The sequence below is a fragment of the Mirounga leonina genome, unplaced genomic scaffold, assembly GCF_011800145.1.
Source record: "Mirounga leonina isolate KUSES-001 unplaced genomic scaffold, KU_Mleo_1.0 Mir_168, whole genome shotgun sequence".
Classification (NCBI taxonomy): domain Eukaryota; kingdom Metazoa; phylum Chordata; class Mammalia; order Carnivora; family Phocidae; genus Mirounga; species Mirounga leonina.
The window spans coordinates 48,205,678-48,219,922 of record NW_023270426.1 but is presented as its reverse complement, the minus strand read 5'-3'; the positions used below and the strand labels follow the sequence as shown (position 1 = coordinate 48,219,922).

Genomic DNA, 14,245 nt, shown 5'->3' with positions numbered 1-14,245 from the left:
CTCAATTTTACAGATTAAAAGCTGAGCAATGAGGCTTATATGTAACTTGCTCAAGTGAGTGGCAGAGGTCTGGCTCCAGAGTCAATGACCTTCCCCACTGTGCATACTGCTTTTCTCAGAAAGTCAAATTTGGCCAGAATTTCAGATAACCTTTTACTCCCTTGGTGAAGATGCCTTCACTCCCTTGGCGACGGATACACCATGTAACGCTCCCCAGAGATCTCATCCACCATTTTGTTTCCAGAGAACTGCCCCATCCTTTTGGAATGAAGACTAAGACATGGATATCCAAAGAATGTCTTGGACAGTTCACTGGAGTGGCTATCCTCTTAAAGAATGTGTGCTCTGCTGCAGTAATGAGCTTTGAAGTAAAATAATGTCACAGATGAATGCACACTGTCAGCGTTGGAAGGGCCACCAGTCCTCCCCATTTTAGTGCAGTGAGGTTGAGTAGCTTGCATAATGTCCCTTAGGAATAAAAGCAGGTTGTCCCAAGGTCCATGGTAAAATACTTGCCTCCTTACCTCAGATCATTTTCTGTACTCAGCATACAGGATCATGAGGGTTAAGAGCCAGAAACTGCTGACAGTGATGTGACTGCATTCATTTTTAGGTTGCTAAAGGGACTGTGAAAAAGAAAAGGGTTCAACTTCACAGAATTTACTTTCTATGAAATGAGAAATCCAATGTCTGATATAACTCACCAGGAAGTCTATCCTTCCAGGCATTTATTCATTCCTCCCAGCCTTTATCCTACCATTTATTCATCTGTCCGCCCATTCATCCATTCAGGCATTAATTCATTCATTCCAAAATATCTACTCTGCCAAAATTTGTGCTAAATCCTGGGTATTTTTAGCACCCTCAATCAGTAGTTTTCTTTCTGCCTGGTTTTCAAATTGTGTTAACAAGCCCAGTGTATTGGATTCCAGTACATTTCATTATAAAATGACCTTTATATTAAATATGTTTCAGGAATCATAATCAGGCCATTAATTGTGGTAGAGTTTGCAGCTTCTACCCATTAATCCAAAGAAAAGAGTTCAGTACGGATTATTTCCTTTTTTGCTCAGGACCTCATTTTTGGCCCCAAGCTGTCTTTTATAGACCATAGTCTCCAGCGAGACGTGGACAAGTCTTAGTCAACAGTAAATTGCCCTCAGTACCAAAGAAGTCCTCCAATATCTGCAAATGTCCATGAGAGCTGTAAGACCCATGCTGTCCTTGCTGAGAAGTACATCCCACAGGGATAAAACTATGTATTCTCAGTTCTCTTGGAGGACAGTAGAAAGAGGATTTCGGCATCCTGCTGCCCGCACCAGTTAGTGCAATTCTGCCTTGTGCTCTAAATAATTCTACTCCCCTGGCCCAGAGTTCTACTGGCTGTAAGAAGTCTAAAATGATTTAGCTCAGCATTTGCTTCTGCATCACATGAGAACATTATTTTCTGATGGTAGTAAAGGAGGGGACTACTCAGGAAAACAAAGCACAATGTCAGGTGCCAACATTCTGATATATTTATTCATGTTTGTATTTGTGGATGGAAACTTTTTCCATGCTACAAAGTTCTGTTAGAAACAAGATGCTACAAATCAATAAAGTATAGCTATAGTTATTGCCTATTAGAATAACAAACAGAAAACCAACAGATACAACTAATTTGGTATACACAGACATTCAATTGTTTTCTGCTCCAAAACTGATATGAACACCACCATTTTAATTCCTTTATGGCATTTTCTCTGGAGATACAATTTTTTTTTTGAGATACAATTTCTTATTGCCCATTGCTTTGTGCTTCTCTTACCAGTTCAGGTTTGTAGCATACCAAAGAATTACAGAAAACTGTTTTTCTACCAAAGAGGGGCTAGTTGCCACCATGTGGTCATTCATATATTACAATGAAAAAGAAGCAAGGTACAAAAATTAATGTATGCTTGTGTGTGTGTGTGTGTTTTGTGTATGTGTCTAATGTGTGCTGAAGCCTGGGGATACTGAGTATGAAAGGCTTTTAACTAGCTGGTCATCAAAATCATATATAATAGCTATGAAAAACTCACTTAGCTAGCAGCTTGTAAATCACTGGGGTTGGTTACTCAACGACTAGACAAACAGATTTCTTGGATCCTGTTTCCACTTGGGTTTTCCAGTTCATACGGTTCCAGCTGGCGGTACTCAAAAGTCACACGATTTATGTGCTTTCCGCTGGACACCATGCGCACCACCGTGTTGTCACAGCCAATTTTCATTTGGGCTATAATTCATGAAAAAAGTAAAAGGTTCCCTGCAGGTTAGAAACCACACAAACCATTTCCATCGATAAGATCATTTAAACACAAAGAAAGCGAGAGGATGTAGCTCCTCTCACATACTCAAACCATGCTCCTGCCATCAGGTGAAAAGTTCTGTTTGCATTTTTATTATAATATATAATTAATTGTAGAATACTGAAAGTGAACTCAGTTTTCCTCATGTGCAAAAACACTGTTAGCCAAATAAAACTGGCTGGAGGGGCACCTGGGTGGCTCAGTCATTAAGCGTCTGCCTTTGGCTCAGGTCATGATCCCAGGGTCCTGGGATCGAGCTCCGCATCAGGCTCCCTGCTTGGTGGGGAGTCTGCTTCTCCTTCTCCCACTCCCCCTGCTTGTGTTCCCTCCCTTACTGTCTCTCTCTCTCTCTGTGTCAAATAAATAAATAAAATCTTAAAAAAAAAAAAAACTGGCTGGAAAGAGGAGTTAAAAAGAAAATCACAGGGGGAAAAAAAGAAAGAAAGAAAATCACAGGCCCAAAATGGTGCCCTTTAGGCCAACGTATGAAACTGGGGCTTAATACCTAATCTAATTGTAATTTCAACCTCCCCCAGAAAGGTAGCCTTAACCAGTCAGTCAGGAATTTTTCTATCAGTGTCAGCGAGTCAGCTACAGGGGCTCTCTCCATCCCCCAAAAGGAGGATGAGGCAATCTGCATGACAAGACACCTTGCTTTTCCCCCTAAGGGAAAGTGCCCTTGTCTGGAACAATCTTTTTCTTTTGCCAAATTTCTTGCCCCACCCTCCTTCTATAAAAACCTTCCATTTTGTACAATGCCTTGGAGACCCCTCTACCTGCTAGATGGAATGTTGCCCCATTCATGAATTGTTTAATAAAGCCAATGAGATCTTTAAAATCTATTCAGTGGAATTGTTATTTAACAGAGGCAATAAGATGTCTCTGCACTTTTCATGTTCTCCTACCTGCAAGGCTTCCGTAGTGCAGGCAAGCTGTCTACCTACCCCTACACCTCTGCTCTAGCTCAGTGTTCGCAGCAGGACCTGTACCGCCCTCTAGGGACAGGTTGGAAATTTGCAGGGGCAGTTTTTGGTTGTCATTATCTGAGGATGCCAAGTGGCATTTAGTGGACAGGGCTAGAGGATGGAGTGTACTGCAGGATTTTATGCCGACTAAAAAAAAAAAAAATCACCCGTTTATTATTTTCTGAGCCTAGATAATAACTCTGTTTACATAAAAGCAAAAAATAATTTGCATAGTTTAGATATACACTAATATACTTGTTTTTGTTCTATTGTCCACCTGTACCTTTTGACTCATTTTTTCTGTGCTTCTTATATGGAATGGCTTTTGATATCCTTACTTCTCTTAAATCCAATCTTATTCATTATTTGTTTTTTTAAATTGTATTATTTGTGTAAGCATCTGGCAATGTTTATGTATATCTTCTAGTGCAGCTGTGACCGAACACTTGTATGTTAAAACTCATAGTAGTTTTATCGAAAATTTCTTTTATTTCTCCCTTGTCAAGCTGGGTCCTGAGGCAAGATTAATCTGCCTGACAATAATTTTTTCTGTTGTTTTATTTTGTCTGTCTCCCCCCGACCCCTTGTCTCTGTCAGGCCTACAGCCTGAGAAACACTAGCATTATTATTGCATGACAAATGAAGTAAAACAGCCAGATACTTAATTGAGATAAAAGTCAATTTAGAGACATAACAAATATAAACCCTATAATTATTTTTATATAAGCACCTGGGAGTCTTGGTTAAGCGATGAGGAGATCCAAATTTAATTTTCTTTACATGATTTGGAAGGTTATTCTTTTTCTGACCTTACTCTAAACTTTAATATATATATCAGGATCCATTTCCTTTGTTATGTGCACCTGATTTACTTATTATTTGACATAAATGCACCAAAATTACTCTGGTTTCAGTAACCTAAATTTTAAGGCACGAGTATTCCTTAGACCTTAATCTATTCTTCTTACCCAGAGCAAATGCATCTCCTCACAGGTGCCCTCCTGCATGGAAGGATCCAGTGCTTCAGAGAACACAGTAAGAGACGAGAAAAGCCACATGGACTGACTGTTTAAACCAGCAATTCCCAGCCACCCTCACCCCACCTGACCATCATCCAATGGAAAATCGTCACTGATCCCTCACAAAGAATATCTGGTTCTGTTTGGCATGCTGTGTACTAAACTGGTCTTTCATTACCAGTGACCACTTTTAGGTTTCAGGACGTATTTCTGCTTTTGCCCCTAGAAGTTGGGGACATTTAGCAAGTCTGAGAATTTCTAATAAAGCATATAACTTTTTAATTTATGTACTATGAGTAATATCCACATACACATTCCATATATATATATATATGGAAAAGTTATTTGGATATTACTCCATTATTTAAACAAGATATTACTTCTTTATTATACTCTTACTAACTGATGATACATCTATCTGAAGCATAGTTTTCAGTTAGTAAACTCTCTCGTCTTTAGAGGATGAAAGCAGGCACCTTCAAGAAGGTGGAAAGAGCACAGAACATAAAAACTGTCATTTTCATGGTTTTCTTAGGGCCAACCTTAAACACGTACCCTTCTTTCTTCAAAGCTTCCTCTCCCAGGTTCAGATATTTTGGTAATGCCTTGTCAATACCATACATATGCTCAAATGTAAAAATCCTTACATTGGCTCAAGGTGCAAAACCCAAGTTTTTAGGGTGGAAATTGCCTTCCCATGTATAAAAAAAATCTGAGGTGTTTTATTTAAGGAAGTATCAAGTTTTATTTAAGGAATCTTGACAGGCTCATAAATAATAATCAAAGAAATATCTCACCAGGGCCATGAAAGGAATAGCAGAGGTCAGCCAAAGGCATCATCTTGGAAGGGTCCAGCCCAGGTCCTCCCAGCAGCTCCACAAAGTCTCCTATTCCCCCACAACCTGCTGAGGGGTTCTAAGAGAATAAAGCAGCAGAGGAAGATATATTTCAACCAATTACAGAAGTCAGACCATTTGACCAACCGCAAGGTGGTGAATTCCCTCAATCAGCCTTGCCATGTTGGCAGTGCCATTTAATTGAACATCCAGGACTCCGGAAATGAAAAGACATTTATAAGGAAAAAAAATCGTAAGAACTGCTCTTCTAAATCAGTTGAGCAATCATTTTCTTTAAATGTGTGTGCATTAAAAAAAAAAAAATGTTATAATCTCAAGGACCGGAATGATGAAATGGGAATCTGTAAACTCCACATAAAATGAATGAAAATTGAATCTGAAAATGCTTTGCTTTTTAAATAAATCATCTGGACATACATATGGAATTATTCGAATTTCTTAATGCATGCAGTCAGCATTTATAAACAGGGCTTTCACATCAGTTTTTCCTTCAACTCACCTCTTTTCCTCTTCTTTATTTTTTTTTATTTTTTTATTTTAAAGATTTTATGTATGTATTTGACAGAGACAGAGATAGCGAGAGCAGGAACACAAGCAGCGGGAATGGGAGAGGGAGAAGCAGGCTTCCCCTCAAGGAGGGAGCCCGATGTGGGACTCGATCCCAGGACCCTGGGATCATGACCTGAGCCGAAGGCAGACTCTTAACGACTGAGCCACCCAGGCACCCTTTTCCTCTTCTTTAGAAAGGACTTAGCCTGATCTTGGGACAATCCTTATCATTTCTACTAATGGGCATTCAGATTAGTTCTAAGAATGTTAAAGAAAGAATAGAGCCCTCCTTTGGGGCTCAAGGTAGGTAGAGTTACCAGGGTCTTTCTCCTCCCAACTAAAACAAATTTATTTCAAGCTACTCAAAACCAGAATGTATTCCAGAATGTAATCCACTGTTAACTGTTTTCCACTCCCTTCATCCTTTCCACACTGCCTTGTCCACAGCAATTCCTACACTTCACTTTCCCACAAAAATAAAGCTGCTACTCTCAGTCCCAAAGGTTGCACTTTGGGCTACCCAGCTCCTGTGATCAGGGCTGCTGGCCTCGTTGGCATGGCCCCCTGTGCCCACGGGCCCACACTTACAAGGGCCTTGTGCTTGGCTGAAGGCTCTGCTGTCACCATCCTGAAATTCCTAATAACTCTAAAATAAGGGCCCACACATTTTCATCTTGCACTGTCCCCCATAACTACATAGCTAGCTTTGCCTGTGATCCTCTCCTTCACTGAGGCACACTATCGCGAGATCTAGTGCAGAGTGGCAGGGTGCTCAGAGGTGAACCACGTAGACCCTGCCACATAGGGAACAACATCTAAAATAGAAAATGTTAGGGGCACCTGGGTGGCTCAGTCGGTTAAGTGTCTGCCTTCAGCTCAGGTCATGATCTCGGGGTTCTGGGATCGAGTCCCATGTTGGGCTCCCTGCTCAACAGGGAGTCTGCTTCTCCTTCTCCCTCTGCCCCTGCTCTCTTGCTCTCTCTCTGTCTCAAATAAATAAATCTTTAAAAAATAAATAAAATAGAAAATGTTAAACACACACATATATAAACACACATTCAAACATCTAGAAGACACTGAAATGCAACTAGAACTAAACAACAATTTAGGAAATAATATATAACACCAACTGTCTGGCTAATACAAGGAAGGAGGTGAGGACATACATTTTTTAAGTGCCTACTCTATCTTGGGTCCAATGCTTAGATGCTCTACACATAATTTCATCCAATAATGAAATAGAGGCTTAATTAGCCCTCCTGTGTACAGGGCTCATGCTCTTGTATCAAGAGTTGAGTGAGAGGTGAAGGAAAAAAATCTTAATTGCCTTTCCCTTCAGGAGAGGATATCCAGGGGGAACATCCCTTAAGACTAAACTTTCCACTTGGTTCTTCAGGTTCTAAATTTCAGCGGGAGGTGGTGAAGGGGAAAAGGCAGGCCCCAGAGAGAGAAATGGGAAGTAAGGAAGTTGGGAAGAAGTAGGAGCTAAAATGAGGGAACCAAGCAGAAACAAAGAAGTTGGACACACCTGTTCCTTGATGTTCAATGACTTTTCTCTGCTCTTCCCAAACCTCTCAGCTAGTCTTAGGAATGAGAAGTACTACACTACCCTGCTGTGTTCAGCTCCTCGGCAACAAGCTCCTAGATTTCTCTGTTGAGGTTCTGGCTCTCTGGACTAAGCCACTACCATCTCTTGCCTAAACTGTGACAATGGCCCTTCCCGCACCACTCTGGTCCCCACAGCCCCTTCACCAGCCAGAATGGCCTTTAGGTAAGCCTCTCCCTCTCGCCCCCCCTCCCCCGCCACGGACCTTGTTAATTAATTGGGTCATGAGATCAGCAGTTCCCAACCACCCTCACCGGACCTGAGCATAATCAAATGGATTATGTCGCTTTCCTGCCTGTACCCCTTCAGTGGTTTCCCAGTGCACTTAGAATAAACTCAAACTCCTTCATATGCCCTGCTGGGCTCTCCACACCCTGGCTCTGCCCTTCTCCCTGATGCTGTCCAGTATTCCCCGCCTCCCACTCTACCTTTCTATTTCTGGAAACCAGCAAGCCCATTCCTCCCTCTGAGTCTCTGCATTATTGTCCCCTGTGTTCCTGGCTTTTCCAGGGGCTGCTGGCTCCTTCCTACCTATCAGTCACATTTTACTTTAAACGTCTCCTTCTCAGAGGTTTTCTTTCCTGACCACCTTACCTCAAGGAGCTCCCCTTGTCTATCACAGCACTCTGCCTCATTTTCTGTTGGGCACTCATCACTATTTCGAACGCATTACACTTTTGCTTATCTCAACCCACTAGAGTGCAGCTTCCATGTGAGCAGGACCTGTGTGGTTCATTGCTATTTCCAGCATCTAGAATAGTGCCTTGCACATAGGAAGAACCCAAAAACCATTTTGTAAAAGAATAGATGTTTAGAACACTGCAGATTTCAACATTTTTTCAAGGGGAAACGCCAAGATTACTCCACACAGCTAAGAACAACTAACGTGCAGATCTCCCAATCTGGGATGGTGCTTGCCATCCATCTTCTGTGGTAAACATCAGGATTGACATACAAACAATCTCAGGCAAGAGGGCTACGCCAAAGACATCTGCTTATTCTGGTCTTTATCAAAGGATTATTCTTCTACTAAGGCCCAATCAAAACAAACAAACAAACAAACAAACAAACAAAAACAGGCACTGGCCCATGAAATTAGGGCTTAATGGAAATTAGATATACACCTTTCTTCAGTGCTGGTCCTATTTATTTGGTTTTCACTGAAACCTGCCTGATTAGGAACAATGAATGTCTTTGATGTCAGCAAATATATCAGCCATCTTAACCAAGGAATATGAAAAAGTGAAAGAAAATGAGAATGACTCAGAGTGAAGAAGCCGGCAGTACCAAAAAAAAAAAAAAAAAAGTGGTCAAACTCAGCATTAATTGTGGAGTCCATACAGAAGTCCATGGAAATATAGACTGATAGAGATTCTCAACTAATATTTTCATGCCAAATGTATTGAACTAAATGTAATGTAAAGAAGGGGTGCCTGGGCTCAGTCGGTTAAGCATCTGCCTTTGGCTCAGGTACTGATCCCAGGGTCCTGGGATCGAGCCCCGCATCGGGCTCCTTGCTCAGCAGGCTCCCCGCTGCCTGCCACTCCCCCTGCTTGTGCTTACTCTCTTTCTCTGATAAATAAATAAGTAAGTAAATAAATAAATAAATAAATAAATAAATAAATAAATAAATAAAATCTTTTTTAAGAATGTAATATAAAAAAATCTTCAAAACTTTACTGTATTTTGTAATATAAAAATCCAATTCTGTATTTTATGCTACACTTAGCATTCCTTCATCACACAGTTCTATCACTGAGATACTTCTTTCATGTCATAAAAAAAATGCCAAAATTCAGAAAAACAGCTGTGTAGATGACTCACACTAGGTTCTGCTAGGAGAGAATTTTTGTAAAAGAGGCAAGTACAAGAGAGTTCAATTGTAATTATATGCCACAACTTTCCCAATTGAACACATTTCTTACATCACAAGAGAAGTATTCAAGTAATCAGAAGGGGCACCTGAGTACGCAACATGCAGTGTAAGGGAAACAGAAGGGGGCTTTCATCAAAGCAGTGAGGGTACAGCCCATGTGGGACTGACAGCCAGCAGAAGGACACACTCCCGCAATTTGCTAATGTCCACGTTTACCCTGTATGCTTCCTTTCTCCTCTGATAAAGCTGTGGCCTCAGTAAATGATTGGGAAGTAAGAAAGCAACTTACCTTGAACTGCAGACCATTTAAGTGTCCCAGGGTAAGATCCGATATTTTGATCGCCACGGGATAAATTATGGAGAAGCTGCAGTTTTGCCGCAGATGCGGGACTACCAGGGTAAACCTTCCGCTGGGGGTCTGGGAAATCACATTGCAGGCTTTGTGGAAAAACAAAATCACATTTTCACTATTTGGTATGCTGGGTTTTCATAGAAATTTATCCAATCCTTATTCTAGGCTCCTATTCAGGGTCTAGGGCCTTTGTGGAAGAGAATAGGTATCACAAGGGCAATTTGGTCCCGGGAGGCAAGGGGGCTTCTAATCTCAATCTCAAGGAGTTACCTTGTTTACAACAATCGTAAGACATAAAGTAATAATCAAACAACACTAGCTAGTAGAAGTTCTAGAAACACTTCATTAACTAGGGTCCAAATTTGAGCTGTAAATCTGAAAGAATAAAAGCTCAAAGGTGAGGCCAGAACTCAAACCCTGCCTGCCAGAAAGCTTCATTCACTGAACTTGGAACCATAATGATATTTTTAAAATAATGAAGTCAATAAATAAAAAAATAGTTACAAAACAGGCTGAGAAAAACAGAAAGCAGGCTTATGTCTGAATAAATATTTGCTGGGTCAAGCTAATCCCAGATCAATGGAATGACTCAGAGGGATTAAAGTTCGTCACTGAATCCATTATAGTGCCTCAGAAGATCAGAAAAAGACTAAAGAAAAAAAATAAAATTTTACCCACCAAAAATTAATATCCTACCTAGCCTGGGAAATCCATTAAAAACTGTGAATTGATTTTCGGAGTAAGGACTAGGAAATACCCTTTAAGTCATTTCTAATGACAAAAGAATTTCCATTCAAATCATTCCTCACTTCAAATTTCTTAAGTCTGGTGCAATCGCACTACCTTTGAAAAGCAGATCTGACACTCCCTCCAAGTCCTGCCTTCCCACTAAGAGAGGGGGTCCACTTACGAAAGAGGTTGGGATCTGTCTTTATGGTGAAGGTGAATCCATTTCCTGGTTCATGAACCCGGAAGAAGATCATGGCCACATTCTGGGAAGATCTGATGCTCTTTCGGCTAAGACCACTGTCACAGAAATCTATGTACCGCTCGGTTGTGGGGAGAGGATGATCCTGGGAACTGGGGAACTTCTCCCCCTTAAGAACCCAACCATCAAATACCTTCCAACAAAAAAAACACACAGATGTAGATGATCATTTCCATCAACTCCTGAAGTCACAGGTGTGTTGGAAAGGGGGGAGTTACCCAGCAATGAGCCTTCCGTCCTAAGTGGGCAACTGACAGCCCGCACTCCCCTGACCACTTGCTTTCCATCTGTATATATATTTTGACCAATACTTGTTTGCAAGTATTATTATTAATGATTTTTTTCTTCATAAACCTTAAAGTATCCAAAGTAAGTAAACTTTGTTATACTCTATTTTATAACTTCAGCCTCCTTGGTATGAAACTGTAGACAATATACATTTTTATCTTGGTCACGTTTTCCACACATCCCATCTTCCGAAGAATTCCACACAAGCATAATTTGGGTTTCAGCTTTCTCTTCCTTCTCCATGTCAACATATTAACAAAACATCTCAAAACTAGCAAAAGCAAAAAACAGGAGCAGCAACTTTACCTACTTGCCAAAGGCTGTAATATGCCCACTTCCCTCATTTTGTAACTCTTATTTCACGTTAAACTATCAAGAACTACTTCAACACTCAGACAGCCATGGCTGTTATGCCACTTAGGACCTTTTTTCCCCCTTCACTTTGCTCAAGTTCGTGGTTAGATGAAAGGTCAGGCTCGACGGACAGTACTCCTAAAGTCACCACAGGTCTCCAACGGAGTGAGTCCAACCTAGTGCACATTCGCAAAATCACCGGCTACAGATTACTTCATCACACTTAGTCGTCTTCTAGGGACTTGGACAGATTCCGAAATCACTCCACCTGGGAGCTTCTCACCGTGACCATCGCAAGGGGCCTGCGTAGCCCCATCAGCCGGCCCCAGCTGAGCGGTCAGACTCACGCGGACGACTAGGAGCGGGCATGTGGTACGGTTGGGGGACCTGTCCTCGCCTCCCAGCTGCCTCAGACTATGGACCCCCCTCTCAGCATCCGCCGCAGCCGCAGAGCCCTCCTGCTTCCAAACCGGGTCACCCGGGCATTGAGGACGGCCTCCGCGAGCCCCGCACAGCTCCAGAGCCGCGGGCCGGCCTTCGAGCTGGGCGGGCCCTCCAGGTGGCCCCGAGCCGCGGTGCCAGTTAGTTGGTGTCATTTTTCATCTAACACAGCGCTCCACGCCACGAGTTCAAGTCCGGAAGCGCGGGATCCCGGGAGCGCACCGAGGGGAATTTAAAGCACTGCAACGCGCGAGGCCGCAGGCCCTCGGGGGCGGGGCGCGGTTCGCTCGGTCCGGGGGCGCTCTGCCCCTCGGGCGCTAGCTCCCCACCCGCAGGCCCCCGCTGGGCACCGCACCCCGGCCCGTCGCGCCTCAGGCCCCGCGGCGAGGGCGGGGCGGGCGGGATGCCTCACCTTCAGGAAGTCGCCGCCCTGACAGTCGATGGAGACCAGGTCGTAGTGGATGGTGATGAACTCCTCGGGCTCGGCGATGAGGAAGGCGGCGCAGTGCAGCTGCGGCCGATCGGCGGCGAAGGTGAACTGGCCCGGGAGGCTCAGCATGTCCAGGCACCCTGCGGGAGGGCCGGGGGGCCGGGGGGGGGCAGAGCTGCGGCCACCGAGGCACCGGCTCCCGGGCAGCCCGTCCCACGTGCTCCGTTCCCGACTCCCCGTCCCCGGCGGGACCCCAGATGGGAATCGCACCCCCCGCCCCGGCGGTGCCCGGGGCCTCCTGCCCTGGCGCCGAGCCCAAGCTCGCCACCTCCCCGCTGCCCGCGGACGCGCGCCGGCAGCCCGGACTCACGCAGAGCGCGGTGGTACAGAGGCGCCCCCGCCAGCTCCCGCTTCAGGCTGGCGCCGAAGAGCAGGAAAGGGTCGTGGTCCGCCGCTTCCCGCAGCTGGCAAGGAAAACGAGTCAGTCGGGAGAGTTCAAGAGGTGGGCAAGGGGACTGGCAGCGGGGCACTCTCCCTGCCGCGCAGCAAAGAGAATAAAGTGACGGGATACATCTCCCTTAGTCTTAGACCCTTTCCATGAGACCCAGGTATCCGCAGGGGCCAAGGGAAGGACGGAGAGGCAGGGAGGAAGACCAGTCCAGGGGAAACCAGGAGAAAGAAGGGGCAAAAGATAGGGAAGAAAGAGCTAACCCCAACAAAGGCTGAGAGCTGAGGCAGCTTATCGATCCCCCAGGGCTGGACACACACGCAGAAGATGTGATGGGTCAGGCTGGAGATAGCTCACCTCTAGGTACCGGTTCTCCCCTCTTAGAGCCATCAGGAAGATCAGAATGAAGTGATACTGAAGTTTGAAAGAAGGAGACATGCTGGCCTGACTTCTGCAGCTGGTATGCTCCTCCCTGAAGGTCTCAGGCTTTGCTTCCCACACCTTCGCCCAGGCTGAGAGCTAGAAGCTGGTAGGGTCCCTTTGCTGGGTCTCTTTTATAGAGCAGTGAGGAGGGGAGGCTCTCTGCCCCCTAACTGATCTGAGCTCAGTAACCACGGGTTACTCTGTCTCAGTGACAAAGTGCGTGCTGATGACGAGGGTCCCCCTCTCAGCCACAAATTTTCAGAGTGGTCCAGCATTATTCACCAAGAATGATTTCAGGCACTTACAACTTATTGAACTAAACTGTGGGAGAAAGAACGAGGGAAGGCTAGAGAATAAAGGAGGGCATTTTGCTGGATCTGCCAAATGCTGAATTATCTCCTCCTGTGGATATTTAGGGAATTCTCGGTGTTGCAAAGCAAAGTGACAAAGTTACACACATGCATAAAATACCCAAACACTTATAACCTTATCATGCAGGCTTGTCACAGAACCTTGGATGGAATCATGCTGGAGCCTCTCAGAGAATATAGTATTCGTGCAATTGCTCATGTCTCAGGAAAAAACATGAGGTGTTTTTAGTTATGAACAGAAGCTGAAGTCTGATTTTGCAGAAGATGGCTATAATGCAACTCAAGCTTTCTTTCTCTCCCTTCGTCTTTGCTTTATCCTGGTCCAGTTTCTTGTAAGCATTTCCCTAATGGAAAGCTAACTCAGGCATCTATGAACTTCTGGATTTTAGCTGAGCTTTGTCATTCAGCCCAAATGTATACATGGTAGGACACACTCCTGGGCCAGCGAACTGTGACCATGACCTTGGCATCCATCTGAACCAGTGAGAGATGAAATCATTGTATTTCACACCTTCAAATACGTAGATTATTTTGATATTCTGATAGAAAGAACTGCCCAGCAGCTTTATTATAACTGCTTATCAGCAAATGTACAGGGCTAACAAATGACTTAGAGATCCAGAAATAAGCATCTTCGCTGATTAGATAGAAGACAGTTGTTTCCCCTTTATGTCAAAATTTGTGGGAAATATGGGGATGCTAAAATTTTGGCTTTCCAGTTTATGTGTTAAGCAAGGCAACTACAAATTCTAAAAACATCATGTTGTTTTACCTCTTTCTGCCTGATTGAAAACATGATACTACCTTTAGCTTTCTTTGTTATTAAAATTAGTACAAATAATGAGACCATAATACAAGTTTTCACTCAAGGAATGGTTATATTTTTAGTTTATAAATACTCAAAATTAAGCAGTAATATACCTAGTGGTGTTGGAACTTGATATTTTCATA

The 14,245-nt window shown here is 43.7% G+C and overlaps 1 protein-coding gene across 1 annotated transcript; it reads right to left on the bottom strand.

The window, feature by feature from the left end:
- Positions 1-1,269: 1,269 nt before the first annotated feature.
- CRHBP (corticotropin releasing hormone binding protein) lies at positions 1,270-13,780 on the bottom strand. Its single transcript, XM_035013894.1, has 7 exons — positions 12,858-13,780; positions 12,423-12,516; positions 12,035-12,192; positions 10,462-10,672; positions 9,489-9,637; positions 5,109-5,226; positions 1,270-2,254 (listed from the first exon to the last, which is right to left on the bottom strand). The coding sequence occupies exons 1-7, from the start codon at positions 12,936-12,938 to the stop codon at positions 2,097-2,099; spliced, it is 969 nt and encodes a 322-aa protein (XP_034869785.1). The 5' UTR covers positions 12,939-13,780; the 3' UTR covers positions 1,270-2,096.
- Positions 13,781-14,245: the final 465 nt, after the last annotated feature.